The sequence below is a fragment of the Atta cephalotes genome (assembly GCF_000143395.1).
Source record: "Atta cephalotes unplaced genomic scaffold scaffold00068, whole genome shotgun sequence".
NCBI classification, from domain to species: domain Eukaryota; kingdom Metazoa; phylum Arthropoda; class Insecta; order Hymenoptera; family Formicidae; genus Atta; species Atta cephalotes.
In genome coordinates this window covers 340840-356805 of record NW_012130132.1, presented here as the reverse complement: position 1 = coordinate 356805, position 15966 = coordinate 340840, and the positions used below count along the sequence as shown (strand labels likewise).

Sequence of the window (15966 nt, the reverse complement as noted above, 5' to 3'; positions counted from 1 at the left end):
ACACACACACACACACACACACACACACACACACACACACACACACACACACACACACACACACACACACACACACACACACACACACACACACACACACACACACACACACACACACTTCATTACTTGAATGTTACATATATAGCGGGATACAATCGAATCTAGAATTATCCCTCTTCAACACGTTTCGCGTTTTAGGGCGTTGTTTACGCTTGGGATTTACGAGCTTCCTTCTCCGGACTGCTGATATCACCGGCGGAAAAAGACGGATGCGTTATCGCAATGAACATCGTGAAGTGCAAATAGAAAACACGGCGCCTTTAGCTTGTAGCTTGCCTTTATACTTGGGACGCGTGGGTGAACCCTTGCGATTGATTATACTTAGAAACTTTGCTCATTTCGTTGATGCTTATTGGCAACAGGGTTATCTTCGCCGATGAGGCGAAGATCTGATAGGGATCGAATAAATTTTATGAGAGAATCGAGATGTTTAATTCTCGGAGAATGAAATGGAATGTATTAAGGAATTTTAGGGAAATACTTTTTGCTTGAAATAGAGTTGAAAGTTTAATCCGCGCAATCTGGGATTGCCGAAATAGAAATGATACATGAGCGAGTTGGAACATTATTCTACTTCGAGCGCTAATTAAAGTTCTGCTTATTAGAGCGAAATTGTATCGACACTTTTAGTATTAAAACTTAAAACATAAAAAATCAATGAATTATTAAAATTAAAATTCAATATAATGATAATAAATTTAACAGAAAGTGAGCTTAGTGCCTGTTTCTAGTTCTAAAAATTAGGAAAAGATGAAGAGTAAGTTGAATCGAGATTAAATACTGAAAAAAAAACTTAATAAATAAAACTTAAAAAATTTAATAAATATTTGTCCGAATAGTTCTAAATAAATATTTAAATGTAAACATATATTATTTGTAAACATATATTATTATTAAACATATATATAAAATCATAAATTTGATTTAACTATTATTTTTTTATTGAATAAATATTTATTTACTATAAGCAAATGTTTACTTAGTATTATTAGAAAAAAATGTATTAAGATTTGGTAAGTGTTTTTTTTTTTTTTCAGTAAAGTTAGTCTATATTGATGGCAATGGATATAAGAAATTCCATGGTATCTTTTGAATATCGAAATAAGTTTGTTTTGACTCGAGAGATTTGTTCAGTGAGATACACAAAAGAAAAATTCGAACATCTTTCCGGTAGTTACCTACTTTTCTTATAACGATGGTTATTTATCCGAGAGACGAGTGGCGAAATGAATTTCGCGCGAGTTAAGGATAATGCGGACGGAAGACAGAATATATATTCGCCTCGTCAGCGCGAATGCCTGCCGCCACGGTAATCACAAACCATTTTCATGGCACGTTGCCGCGTTGGCGGAACGGGGTCGAAGAAACGTCGAAAGGGCAGAGAGCGACGATCGAAGCGGAGATTAATCGGCGATGGCCGTGGCGACGGTACGAGATTTCATGAATTTCACAATCCGACTGTAACGCGATCTCCGTTGGGTCACCGTACGTAAAACTGCGTCCACGAAAACGTATCGTATTTCCTGTTGCAACGTTAGCTTCGATTGATGGAACAGAAAGGTCTTGTTCGACAATAAAAAAAGCCATTTAGCATTTGACATTTACATCTTTTGCTATTTATTTATTTGTTGCTGTTTTTTTTCTGCATGTCTCTCTAAAATTGATCATTTTGCAATTTTAATACGGTTGAATGTTATTTATGAAAAAAAATTATTATTATTTAACTATAATTTGTGATCATTTTTAGTACCAATTATATATTTTTTAGCAAAACTAGAAATATGATTATTATAACGATAATAATTATAAAATTGAAACTCTTCCCTACGGAAATTTAATATTGGAAGGTAATAGTTAATAACTTATTTGGAGTATTAAAAGCACTGAACAGTGCTTTTAATACTCAAAATTAGTAATTTTGAATATTAAATTAGGCAGGATCAAATTATATTTCTGTAAAAGTTAACCATAATTATCTGGGTTATTAAAAGCACTGTTGTTGCTTTTGACACTCAAAGTAAGTAATAATTACGGTTAACTCTTACATTCCAATTTAATACTGGCTAATTTAATATTGGGAGTTATTTATTTTCAGTATTAAAAGCATCAAACAACAATGCTTTTAAAATACATAACTTCCAATATTAAATTAGTCAGTATTAAATTAAATTGGATTTCTGTAAGTTAACATTGCATGGTAATTATTTTACCATGCAATATAGTCACAATATAGTCACTTTTCCCTCATTATCCTCCAAATTTTATAACATAAAAGGACCTATAATAATTTCACTTTAAATATTTTTCATTAATGTATTATATCGTGCTGTTATTATTTTTCTTTTATCTCTTATTTTTAAATAAATTTTAATATTATGTATAAGAAAATAATATTTTAATTTTTGTAATAAAGACAATGACTTATATTTACTGCTCAAATATCACTGTGTTAAGTATATGACGTATTCGTTTAATAAATGCTGATCTAAGGAAGGTAAATGCATTCATGACGTCCGTTGTATTATCGACATTCGCCTAGAGAGGCTCTGCGGTATCGCGGCCGCAACGATTGTCGTTTGCGTCAGGCGTTACGTCACTCGTATGCCGGCACAGTCGTGTGTTGCCGTGGAAAAGTATTGATTTTTCGAAAATCACAAAATATATGTGTAATCGTACAAGACAAACATTATTTAATTATAAAATATAGGTTTAGAATTGAATCCTGATTGGATATGAAACTGCAACGTATATTGTCAAATATACTTTTCCTTTATTAATTTTCAAAGATATTTTTCGAAGAAAAACTTTCATTTTATATCTTGTTTGAAATAAATTGAAAAATAAATTGAAATTAGAATTGAAAATAGTCACATTTGATATTAAACACACGGACAATTGCGTTTAAAGATTCGCTTCGCATTCCTCTCTTGAGACGAAAGGCTCGGATATTATTCGAGAGATTACGCCGGATGGGAAAGAGGAGATACGTGAATGGTGTTTGATTGCGCTCGAGTAAATTCGATTCCGACAATCACGAGAATGCGAAGCAATTAATTTTTTTCTTTTGCGACGGATTCGATAATGAATCTGCATTGTTTAACCATCTAATGAAGAATGGAACGGTGATAGCGTCTTATGTGTCCCACGTATGCCCTTAGAACTTCTCTTTCGACCATAATCTCCTAACAGCATCTTACACATGACGTCAAAGACTCAATGGCTTAGCGAGGATCGTCCAAGCATGAATGGACGGCGGTGTCCAACAGGGAAACGAAACCGACCGCATTTTGAGCGAAATTTAGTGCGGAACTTTCCAATCTCCGGTTCAACTGAACTTTGCGAGAGCTACCGGAGTATATCGATTGCCGGATTCACGAGGGAGCTAAAAGCGCTATTACATATGCTGAAAATATTTCCGCATCCCGCAGGCACTGAGGGGTATTTCATTTACGACCGGAAGTATATGTAGACGCGATTACATGTGGTTTTGTGTTAAATGTTTAGAAGATTGAACACAGTGGTTTGCTTCAATCTGTTACGATAATCTCTTTGTTCTTGTCAATATGACTATTGCACGGAAAGAATGGCTTTGCTGAAATATCTAACAAATAAAAAAATAATTGTAGGTTTTACACAAAAAAACAATTTTGCTGAAATATTTAAAAATTTAGCTAAATACAGATCTGAAAATAATTTTGGTGGATCTTATAAATAAATAAATCTAACAAAGCTATTTTTGTTAAACTATCAAAATAATTACGTAAGACGCTTAAACTGGTTGCTAGAATAGTTAGAAAAGTTTTTGTAACATTGCTCACTGTTTGAATTTCTTACATAATTATTTGATAAATTCCAACAGAATTGTTTTCAGATCTGTATTTAGCTAAATTTTTCGAAACTTCAGCAAAATTGTTTTTTGCGTAAAATCATACAATTATTTTTTAATCCGACGAGTCTCACACATTTATATAAAAACGTGAATAAAAATTTCACTATTTTTAAAAATTAATTGTGATATAATGATTTATTAATATATATTCTATTAATTAATATATATTCCAAATATTTATATCAATATTATTTTAGTATTAATTATTTTTTTATATAATTATATGTAATAATTATATGTAATAATTTTATATTTTAATATTTTATATATTAGTTACGTATTCTTAAAATAATGAAATATTTTTTCCTACAAGTTATAAAACCATTTACAGAATTATAAATACATGTTCAATTTACATAACGTAACTATTCCTACTGCCCACTCCTGCAGATATTATTTGTGTAGAATGTTTCAATTGCTCTTCGATAGGTCACCTGCAAAGGGTTCAGGTATAATAGAGTACACGTAGAAACCACGTAATTTTGTCGCAACTAAAGATAGGCCCGATACTTCCGCCGCGTTTCTTCATTCAGCGTCTGCCTATGATGCGGCAATACTACTTTCTCATTGCATTACTTATGAGCGGCTATCTGCAGATCGAACGACGTTAACTCGCGGTATGCGCGCAAAAGCGATCGATGCTGTGCTATAAGCGCAATAAAAATACAGTAACGTCGCTAAGAATAAGATCGCTCGTTCGCTACCGAGACAATTTTTTCCCATCCACTACCAATCGGCGTGTCGCGAAACAGCTCGAAATTTCGCAACTCTTAAGTCACCAACATTCTTATCGTGTCGTTTCGCAAGAAGACGCGATCGATACTTGTACTCTAAATCCGTGCTCGCTATTCTGATCACGAATCTCACGACGTGTTCTAATGCCGAATTTTATTCGTGGAAATATCATATCTGAGTCGCAGACGCAGACGGGAGAATTGGACAATTATATTTGGCGATAATTGCACGACGAAAATAACCTGATTAGCACACCACGGAATCGAAATGTATTATTTGTTTATGAAGATGTTTACGAGATCTCGAGTGTCGATGGAATTACTAAAGATTCCTCACGATATAAATATCAAATTATTTAAAATTAAATAACCAAAAGTTGGTGAATGTGGAATTAATCGATCGAGCTCTTCTTGTCAAAATTTATAAAATAAATCGTATTGGTTTTCATTAATTTATTTACGTTTCGGAAACGTTTCTTCATTTAATTAATTTTACAATGTCGATATTCCGACGTGGATAATGCCAATGTTGTACAGGTATCGACTTGCAGCATGTATCTTGTGAAATATTGATTTGGTACTGACTAAATATAAAAGTAATGATATTCTATAAAATTTAAGTATTTCTATTTGTGCGGCGATAGTTCGTATTGATGTACCATCAAAGTGCCCTACCGTCCTATTTGCTAACGCCCACGTCGAGAATTTGCAAATGTCACGAAAAACGTGAAAGTATAATTTATTGGAGAAATGTTTTTCCGTTTAATTAGTAAATGTAATTAATTGTAACATAAAGTCAATATTCTGATCCAATACAAGCTACCGACAAAAATTTCAATTTACATTTATGCATAACTCTCGTCCGCAAAGATTTTCGAAACAATTAGATGACTTTTTTTAGCATTTGCATACGAAAGAACGGAATGCATCACGGCTCGAATCAAACTGTAAAAGTTAAATCTTTTCTATTATTATATTTAATTAAACAAAAAATAATTGTTCGTTGATGAATATGCTAAATTATCTTTTCAAGAAGATTTAAATTAAAAGTAATTAATCTCTTTCTCTCGCTTTCAGAGGAATTTTTTGAAATTTTTTTCTTAGGAAAACTCTCGCATAATATGACAAACTCATATAATTTTTGCTGTGTCATCATTTAAACATACAAAAAAAATTAAGTCATAATTTGATTAAAGAATATTCGAAAAAAGTGGTCAAAGAAGCTCTCGTTAAGAAATTATATCATGTTCATGAAAGATGTAGATTAATATAACACAAACGGGTAATTCTTAATAGCCTTAATTTCTCGTTCCCGCATTATGCGTAATAATGAATTTCTAAAGGTCGCGAAAAACATACACCCACGAAAATCCTTGAAATAACTAGCTTCCAGCAGCGAAATTATCGATGTATGTGAGTATATATTATGTATATACATATGCCCTTTTTTCGAGCGCAATCGGGCGAAACTTTGCGTAAAAAACAAGAAAAGTAAAAACGCGAAAAAAAAACAAATTGAATCATCGACGCATAAACATAAAATAAAAGATAAAAAAAACGATTGAAATTTAGAGAAATATATTATTTTACTTATATATTATTTTACTTTATTTTAAAATTAAAATAGTAGATGAAAATAAAATTATCGTTTTTTGCAAAAACAATCGTGTAGCTCTCTAATGAAATTTAAAAACTGATAAAAATGGAATGTAATTTTAGATTTTATAAAGTTCAGCTCACCTGAAAGCACCGTGGATTTCCCTGCCCGAGGCCATCGTCACTGCGATATCAGGTAACGATCCTGCAATGAATAAAAAAGCATTTTTCATATAAGCAGTTTTCATATAAATGAAATAATCATTTTAAAGAAGAGGGATAGAATTTTCCGCATATTGAGAGTCTCCCCGTCACGGTATCCTTACATCCGTTCTCATTTCTTTCTTTAAATAAGGCGATTTTTCTTACGCTCGCACAAATCGCTTTAACGTGAACGAGGACGACGCTCTTCATCTTCCGTGAGTTTTCTCATGCGAAACGAAACTTCTCTTCGGTAAAGAAAACAACTTGATCGTTATTCTTGAATACGAAACGAATCCGCAATCACATCGTCCTTGTCCTTTTAATTGCAAGCATGACGAAGTTGAAGGTAGATTAAAATAATTATGTAGGACGCTCAAGTATAATGAACAATGTTGCAAAAAGTTTTAACATTCTGGTAATCACAGTTAGATTATACAAATTTACAAGCGTATTATAAAGAAAAACATAATGAAAATATGAATAATTGTAAGTGAAATTTAGATCGATAAGAATAGATAGATACATTAGAAATGATACATTAGAAAAAATGTTTTGTTCTATAAACCAAAATTTTGTTGAAATACATCGAAAAATTTTTTGATAAAACTATAATTTTACATGAATTTAATTTTTTAATTAGCATAAAATATTTTTGTTATTTACAAAGTAGAAAAATTATTTTATAAAAACAACAGCTACAACTATGTATAAACAAAATATTTGATTGTTGTTCCCACAAATTCCACAACTAAACATTTTTGTTAAAGGCACTAAATTTTTTTGCTACTATAAAAAAATTATATTTTTGGTCGGTACAAGCGGATCTTATTACTTGATAATATTAATATTTACAAATACATGCGAGACATGTTTGGTATGAATAATGATAATTTTATGAATATATGTGAATTATCAAAATTTTATGTTATATATTTAAAAAAATTGTTCTAATCAGAATTTGGTCAGAAAAAAAATTTTAATTAAAACATAATTTTTAAATTGAAACAATAAAATTTTGATAGTAATTCACGCATCAACAAAATTATGATTATTTATATTAAACATTTCTCTCAGTGTATAGTGATGGACAGAATTGCGACACTTTTTGTCGATGGATTCGGAATGCAGTCTGCTCATCGAGCGATTAATTTGTATTTATGGATCTAATCATTCACATTCAATCGCTTTACGAGCTGTACACATAAATGTATATCACTATACATTTATGTTTTTCTACATAATATTCTATATAATATTCTATTTAATATTCTATATAATATTCGTTTTACGTAATATTCGAAAATATCAAGTAAGATGCAAATTAAAATTGAAAAGAATTTATCTCAATGAAATAAACGATGTTTAATTATTTATTAAATAATTTCGTAACATCATTTCGAAAATTTTCCAACGTCCTACGAGAAGTCTGTTAATATCCAACGTTTAAATGTAACTGCAAAATTTATCTCTGTTCCAATTATGACAATGCGCACAACTGTTAATCTAGAGGTAACATATTTCCAGCCACGGATGACGTGTCAGTACTTAAGGCTTAACGACGCGCAAAACTCGCTCTGTAATTCGCTCGGAGACAACGTTGTTATAATTCGGGCTTGGACAATGAAACCGTTCTCCTCCTCCGGGATTGGTATAATACCACGCTATACCTCATCGGCAACGTCACGCGTCCTCTGAGAAAGACTGTCGTGCACGAGGTATATCCCATTTATCCAAGGGACAACGAGTCATGTGTCCGCGATACGTTTCATCTGAAGGCTTTAAATTCTGAACGAGATCCATCTGATGAAAAACGATCCGATCCAAACGACAACGAGGCTTTATTCCAGCTCTCGTCGAGGAGAGCCTCTTATATAATTGTGCTTTAACAATTACAGTAACGAGAATTGCAGAGCAGATGTTTTTAGATAAAATTTAAGAACAGCGCTACTCTAAATTCATCAGTTACTTTAAATTTATGGTTAAAAACGAGCGGACTTCATATAATCTTTGAGTTCCTTTTCGCAGAACTTACATAGAAAAGAAGGCTTTGCTGAAGTGTCTAAGAATTTAACTAAATACAGATCTGAAAATAAGTTTGTTGGGTTATTAAAATAATTATGTAGGACGTTCAAGCTGATTACTAGAATGTCAAAATTTTTTGTAGTATTGCCCATCATACGATTCCTATGTAATTATTTTCATGGTTCAATATTATTTTCAGACTTGCACGGAAAGAATAATTTTGTTGAAGTGTTTACAAATTACATTAGCTGCAAATTTAACTAGATACAGATCTGAAAATAATTTTGTTGGACTATTAAAATAATTACGTAGGACACTCGAGCGTAATAAATGATGCCGCAAAAAGTTTTGATATTCTAGATCTGGCGTGGACATCCTACATAATTATTTTGACGATTTAATAAAATTATTTTCAAATATGTATCTAACTAAAGTTTTAGAAACTTCAGCAAAATCGTTCTTTCCGAGCAGTAGCACATAATTTGCAATTTTTGAAAATGTGAAATTAAGACGGCTTTGGATATAAGCTCTCGGATTTTTCAGCTATGTTACGACTAGAGAAATGCCATTATCTAAATATACGACAGTCGCGATTACTCTTGGCGAACCTTTTTACTTTATAATAACATTCTATAAAACTTGATGTAATAGTCTAAAATTAGTTCAGCGGTCTCGCGGCAGGTCGATATCGAGCGTACTATTAGACAGATAGATACTATCTTAAATTTGGCACAGCAAATGAACAACGCCGACCGTGCCACATTGATATTTTATAATGATAAACGTAGAAATTGGGTTTTCGAGATTTTAGGAAAGAAACCTCCGTGTCCAGCGAACGAACGGTCAGTTTATGAATTGTTGATCGTCCTGCACGAATGTCGAGGGTGACTTGATCGTGATAGATCGATTTTCTCTGTCCGGTATTATGCATCCGTCGACTGACACTGACATACCGTCGTCTTCTTTCATCTTTTATGGGATGCGCCTGCACGCGCTCGATTTTTCTATGCAAATTGCAATCCCTTTTTTTATTTAATGAAGATCGATTGACCGTCGCGCGTAATATCGAATCGTTTATGATGGGTTTCCTCGAGAGGAAGCTGTTCTCGTCTTTGATCATTCCTTTCATCCCTCGAGTATTCCCTCATTTAGATCAATTTGTCAGTCTTGACGAAGTTAAACTAACTAGAAATTTCAATGAAATATGAGCTGATACATCTATCTTTAACCAGAATAATTTGCCTATGAAGAGCGGAAGATAATTCATTTAATTGAAATAGTTTTTATCATACAAATTTAATTTATACACAAATCTAATTTTTTACAGTTTTTTTTTACAATTTTATTTTTAAAACATCATTTTTCATATTATATGTATATAGTATGTGTGTATTATATGTACGAGTGTTTCGTAATATCTTTTAGAAAAATATGAGAAATGTTATAAATAACAAGCTGTCAAATTATGTCAAACATTGTTCTTCTGTGAAACTTTTATTATACATACTTTAGAATGTTAAAACGCAAAAATTTCGAAACTGTAGCATTTAAATTTGATTCCTTTCAAAAGTATAAGCACGTTGTTTCGAGAGTTGCTAACATCTGGCAATGAAAGTTCTAATATATAAAGAGAAAGAGAGAGTTTTGACCTTTTCGATCGTCAGGAGTGGCCAATTATGTGCATTAATTGATACAGTTTCCGCGTCGAATTACATGATGGCACAGCATCGTGACAATGTTAAAGGTCACCATTGTACAGATTTTCCCATAAATTGTGTTACACTTTTTCTCATTTAATTTTTTGCTGGATTGCGAGTTAACGAAAAAAATTTGCTTTAAATTTTTCAATTTTTATTTGCATCTCTTGATTTAAATGAATTAGAAATTAAATGTCTACTTCTCTGGAATAAAATTGTTTCATATATACAATTATTTATAAAAGATTTTATTTAGAAAGTTATGTGATTTTAATTTTTAAATGCTTAAATTTACGTTCAGTTTTTCATTTTAAGAAGAGACATTGATTCAAAATCTGCCGAGAAATACGAAATCTATCACTTATGACATATGAGACATCTAGTACATTCTATGTGCAGCATTACACGAGATACATAATGTGCATACAAATACTATAATTAGTATCGATTTCTGCATTACGCGTCATACAGATACATCGGGTTCTCGTGGATTGTCATGAATAATCCTTGCACGACACCCGAGCTTTTGTTACAATGTCGCGTTTACGGGAATCAGAAAAGCGAATTAACATTATGAATTGTAGATTGAAAACGCAAGGGCACCGCGCCGTATAGCATTGAATAAATTAAAAACAAATTTGGACGAAGAATAATTCAATAATGAATAAAAAATACAATATACATACGTTATATGCGTTTTTCGCGAACAACGGTATATTCGAGAGATTAATTAAAATCGAAAAATTCAAGAAGATAAATTTTATTTAAACAAACGTTGAATTTATTCGTGCGATAATTTTATTCGCCAAATCAACGTTGGATATATCCGCGCGATAATAGTCCATTCGTCCATTCGAGATTAATTCAATACGCGATGTACCACAATATTCAGCATACATTAATTTTACAATAAATTGAATATTTCATAACGACGATAATCCGTTGATACATAGCGTTCAGTATTTCTTTTTACAATATCTTATTGTGACGCTACTATTCACAGTATCGGCGAACCAATGTGTGTGAACGCAATTATTTTACTATCATTTATAAATTATCATTGCGATAAAAACGGAGCAAACAGACAGCGATGCGAGACGCTCCGTCTGGCGTCGCGTTATTATTCTTCAAAATGCGATTATTCCTCATAATAATTATCAGCTTGATTAATTGACTCCCACGATTCATAAACATACATGTTGTTTCGAACGATGTCAGAGCGATATATTGAGATGATAGAGGATGAGAAACATGCGATTAAGATATTGAAGATCCTTCATCTTTCAAAATACGCTAATTTCTTGAGATTGGGTATCAAGTAAAAACGTATTTTTCTTGCATTATCATAACAAAAAATACGAGAAATGCGTATCTCGTAAATTGTTGCAAAATTATTCAGTGTTAGATATCAAAGGAGTAGTGGTAATTCAATCTCTTGAATTCAATAATATTTTGTTACTTTTAATTATCATGTGTGTGAAAATATAAATCAATTCATTTCTATATTTAGTTTCAAAGTAAACAACATATTAATATATATATTTAATAAACTAAATTTGAGTCAAATTTAATACATTTTCTTGTGTGGAATTTTCTTTATTGTTTTAACGAAAATAACAACATATTGAACAGTGGCGACCTATAAAAGTGATTAAAAATAACTCAAACTTGGGTATAATTTGATATTATGAATTTAAGCGTATATTTTGATAGTACAATACATGCAATCGTAATAATTAACTGTGTTTTCGTGAGAGAATTATTCGTAATTGCTATCAGGAAATAGAAATTACTAGAAACAAGGACCAACTAGTTGACTAATAGTCAACTAACATCAACTAAATAATCAACGAAGAATCAAGAAAGAAGAAGGAGGAGGAAGTTCTCAAAGACATTAGACGAACATAGCGTGCAATATAGATTATACATAGATTATAAATAATATTTTGTCATTTTTTGTGAAATTAATTATCTTTTACTCTTCTTCTCATACATTAAAATAACGGATTCGCGAAAAAATGAATATATTTTTTTAATTAACAATAACTATATAAATTATAAAATATTATAAGCATAATATATTTCATAAAAATATATATTTGTGATATTTCAAAGATCCGCTACATTAGAATGGTTAATCATTATTTCATAAAAACGATTAATTAAAATAGACTTTATTATGAACGTCAAGCCAGACTCCGAATAGTTTATCTAGTATATCTTTAATTAGGCGTATCTGACTCAATTTCAAAACCTTGACATCGTAGACCATCATTTACGTTACTTCATTAATGCAATACTTAATTAAACACTTAATTAAACGTCACGTGCGATGATTTTTTCCTTGCAATATCTCAATAAACGGGAATTCTCCGTTGAATGTAAATATGACTATTTCATTAATTTAAAACTTCTCTTTTTCTCAATTTTATTACTTATTTATTTTTAGGTACAAAATATTACACATTATTTACACAACATGAATGTGTGCAGTAAACTCTGCAATATTTAACTTCAAATTTAAATTACTTTTAATTATATATAAATTTCCGTAATTTTAACATAATATTTTTATGCAATAAATATATATAAGGAAATAAAAAATTCAATAAAAATATATTAACAGAAATATTTTAGCACAGTGAATCTTCTTATAAATATATTATAGCATTTTTAAAATATTTTGGGAGATATAAAAATATTTTTTATTAAAATAAAATTTTAAAACTGTATAATATAGTATTAAAAATTAATTCTATTTTTAAGCTAATTAATTTTAAACACAATATTAAAATTATTTACAATGTTACAATAAATCTTTAAATATTGTTTCATTATTTGCAAAATATAATTTTTAATATTAATTTCTAATATTATTATAATTTCTAATATTATCTATATATATGCAGCTGAAAAAAATTAAAAAATAGAACAGCTGAAAAAAAATTATATTACCAATAAATCATTTTTATTTTTGATATTACATACAAAGAGACAATAGGCAAATACGTTGACAGTAATGTGATCATGAGAAACTTCAGTAGAGTCATTCGGTAACGATTCTTTGACTCAACTGAATGAGTAACGTTCCGCTATTGTTTTAACCGCGATTGTCGATATGCACTGAGAATTCCACAACGAATTTGTATTGCTACATAACGACAGAATTGGCACACGTCATGTCGAGAATGCGAGAAAAAATCTACATCCACCAATCATGAGAAATTCACCAAATCATTATATTTTATTTTGCTGAATATTATTAAATATATTGCGCTCTAAAGTCCAAAATACATTGATAAATTTAATCATGAAAAATATACTTTATTTGAAATTATCAATAATACTCTCTCTCTCTCTCTCTCTCTCTCTCTCTCTCTCTTCGTAATACGAAGATATTAATCATCAGATAAATGTCAAATTATGTATTTGATTTATATCAATTAATCAAATTTGTCTTTTAATGTTTTAACTACAATTAATCGATAACCATGTTTTTTTACAAGAAAAATAAAAACGGAGCGTAATAAATAAAGGTAAATATATTTTCTAAAAATATATCGGAAAAATGGAGTGATTATGTGAAATGACAAAAGATTATTTTTCAAATTTAATTTTAAGTTTCAAGGATAAGAGTATGATAGAGTCAAATAACGAGTCTAAAAAAAAAGATAAGAATTAACGATTAAACAATCATAGCATGAGATCTTTTCGACTAATACTAATTGATAAGCTCGAGCTTTTCATGCCCAATAATATAATAACAGAAATCATGTACTACAATGAGATAATTAAATATAATATCTTACAAAAAAATTTATTGAATATAATAAAATTTTAAGTTTATTCTTTTTTATAATTTGTGAGCTTTAAAAATATATTTCAACTATTAATCTCTGATATTACTTTTATTTTTATTTATTGCGATGCATATGTACATACTCTAATTGCAAGTAAAACAAGCAATGAAGAAAAGGGAACAAAATGACAAATGGAATTGCAGTCGATTACCGCGTGATTGTCGGGACCTCTTAGAACCAGTTGCAACGTATCTGTCCGAAATTGTTTAATGGGTTTTAAATATATACGTCGCGTTGCACACGGATTCGATTCGGCGTGGCCATATCACTCCGAAATTCGAGTGGAACTTAAATTTAAGCACCTTCGGTCCCAGTCCAGCGCGACAGCCGGCCGATTTCTCGGCCTCGCGACGCCAATGTAAATTTAACGTCGTTCACGCTGGATCTCGCGGGAAGACCGACAGGCTCATTTCGTGACTGACACTCTCGTCCGGCACGCGGAAAGCGTAATTTGCGTTTATGGGTGAACAGGTGTTGTATCTAGGAAGAGAATAGAATAGAAAGAGAAAAGTAAAATGAAAGAGAAGGAGGAGCAGATCAATTTATTATTATTCTGGAACAATTCCCAGCTCTTTGAAGGAAAAGGGAGACAAAGTCTCGATGTAAAGAGAGAGAAAATAATTTATCGTTCAGGATGAGTTAATTGATAAAGCAAGGAAGGATAATATAATAGATACACTCAATCCAACGGAATTCAATCTTTCTTTAGATATACTTTTGTAACAAGAAAATGTATTTATTGCTGGATGCATTTATTATGTATCTTACATTACGTTTATGTAAAATATAAAGATAGACAGAGATAGAACAGACTGGATATGTAATTTAAGTAGAGACAGACCGGTTGCGGTCAGACATTTTTTTGTGCCGGACGTGTCGTTACTGTTTCTACTGCGATCATTATTACGCTTCTTGAATTTAATGCATAATCACATATGCGATTTCTGTCCATTCCATTTTAAAATTAGTCAACAAAATATTATTTATAATTAAAATATTGGAAGTAAGAAATAGACAACGCATATTACAAGAGATTACAAGAGAATTCCAAAAAAAACCTGAGGAAATTTGAGAATTACATATTAAATAACATACGACACGTGTATTATATTACTGATTCATCTATAAATAATTTATGAATCTGCAAAAATATATATTTCCAGAAAAATCGCGATTTAAGCGAACAAGCTTAAATTTATTATTTGGCATAGCCAAGTATAAGCGATAAACTTTCCTAAAAGAATATTTTTATCCCTCATATCACATTTTGACTGATCAGATATTCTAGGAAACAGCGAATGTGAATATACCGGTCGCGAAGGAAAATTTCCGATTCATTCGCTCCAACTTAAGCTCGAAATCAATTATTCATTACACTCAATGGAGCAGTTGAACAAATTTTGTTTCAGCTCCATGGTCACCTTACGTCAAACGAAACTAATAAGTCAGTCTGCGAGTGATTAAATTTAAGGTAAAACTTAAATTTGAATGGGATCGATTGTCGCGGAGCCGGGCTTTAAATTTCATTTGAGGTATCGAATTTGAGAGACCGAAATACGCTCTCGGGAGTACCATTTCTCATCGTTAATCGGATAGCAGCGATTAGGTTCTCGCTTCGTTATGGAATATTTTGACTCTTTTGGTCGCAATGGGTTGTAAAATATTGGGTTGTAAAATATCACATTCAAATGATAAAAAATTATGGTACAAAAATAGTATAAAAATAATTTCTTTTATAGCATCAATTTGTAGACATTCTTAACTTTATTATTTTTATCTTTGTGTATACATACACATATATATATTGTACATAAATATAATATTATATGCGTATATATATATATATATATATATATATATATATATAATATTATATATATAATAATTATATACTCTTACTTTAT

The 15966-nt window shown here is 30.7% G+C and overlaps 1 protein-coding gene across 1 annotated transcript in view; it reads right to left on the bottom strand.

Moving 5' to 3' along the window:
• LOC105623957 overlaps positions 1-6512 on the bottom strand; it is a 9760-nt gene extending 3248 nt beyond the window's left edge. The window contains exon 1 of the mRNA XM_012205327.1: positions 6424-6512. Within this exon, the coding sequence (XP_012060717.1) occupies positions 6424-6512 (89 nt within the window). The remainder of the gene's footprint in view (positions 1-6423) is intronic.
• Positions 6513-15966: the final 9454 nt, after the last annotated feature.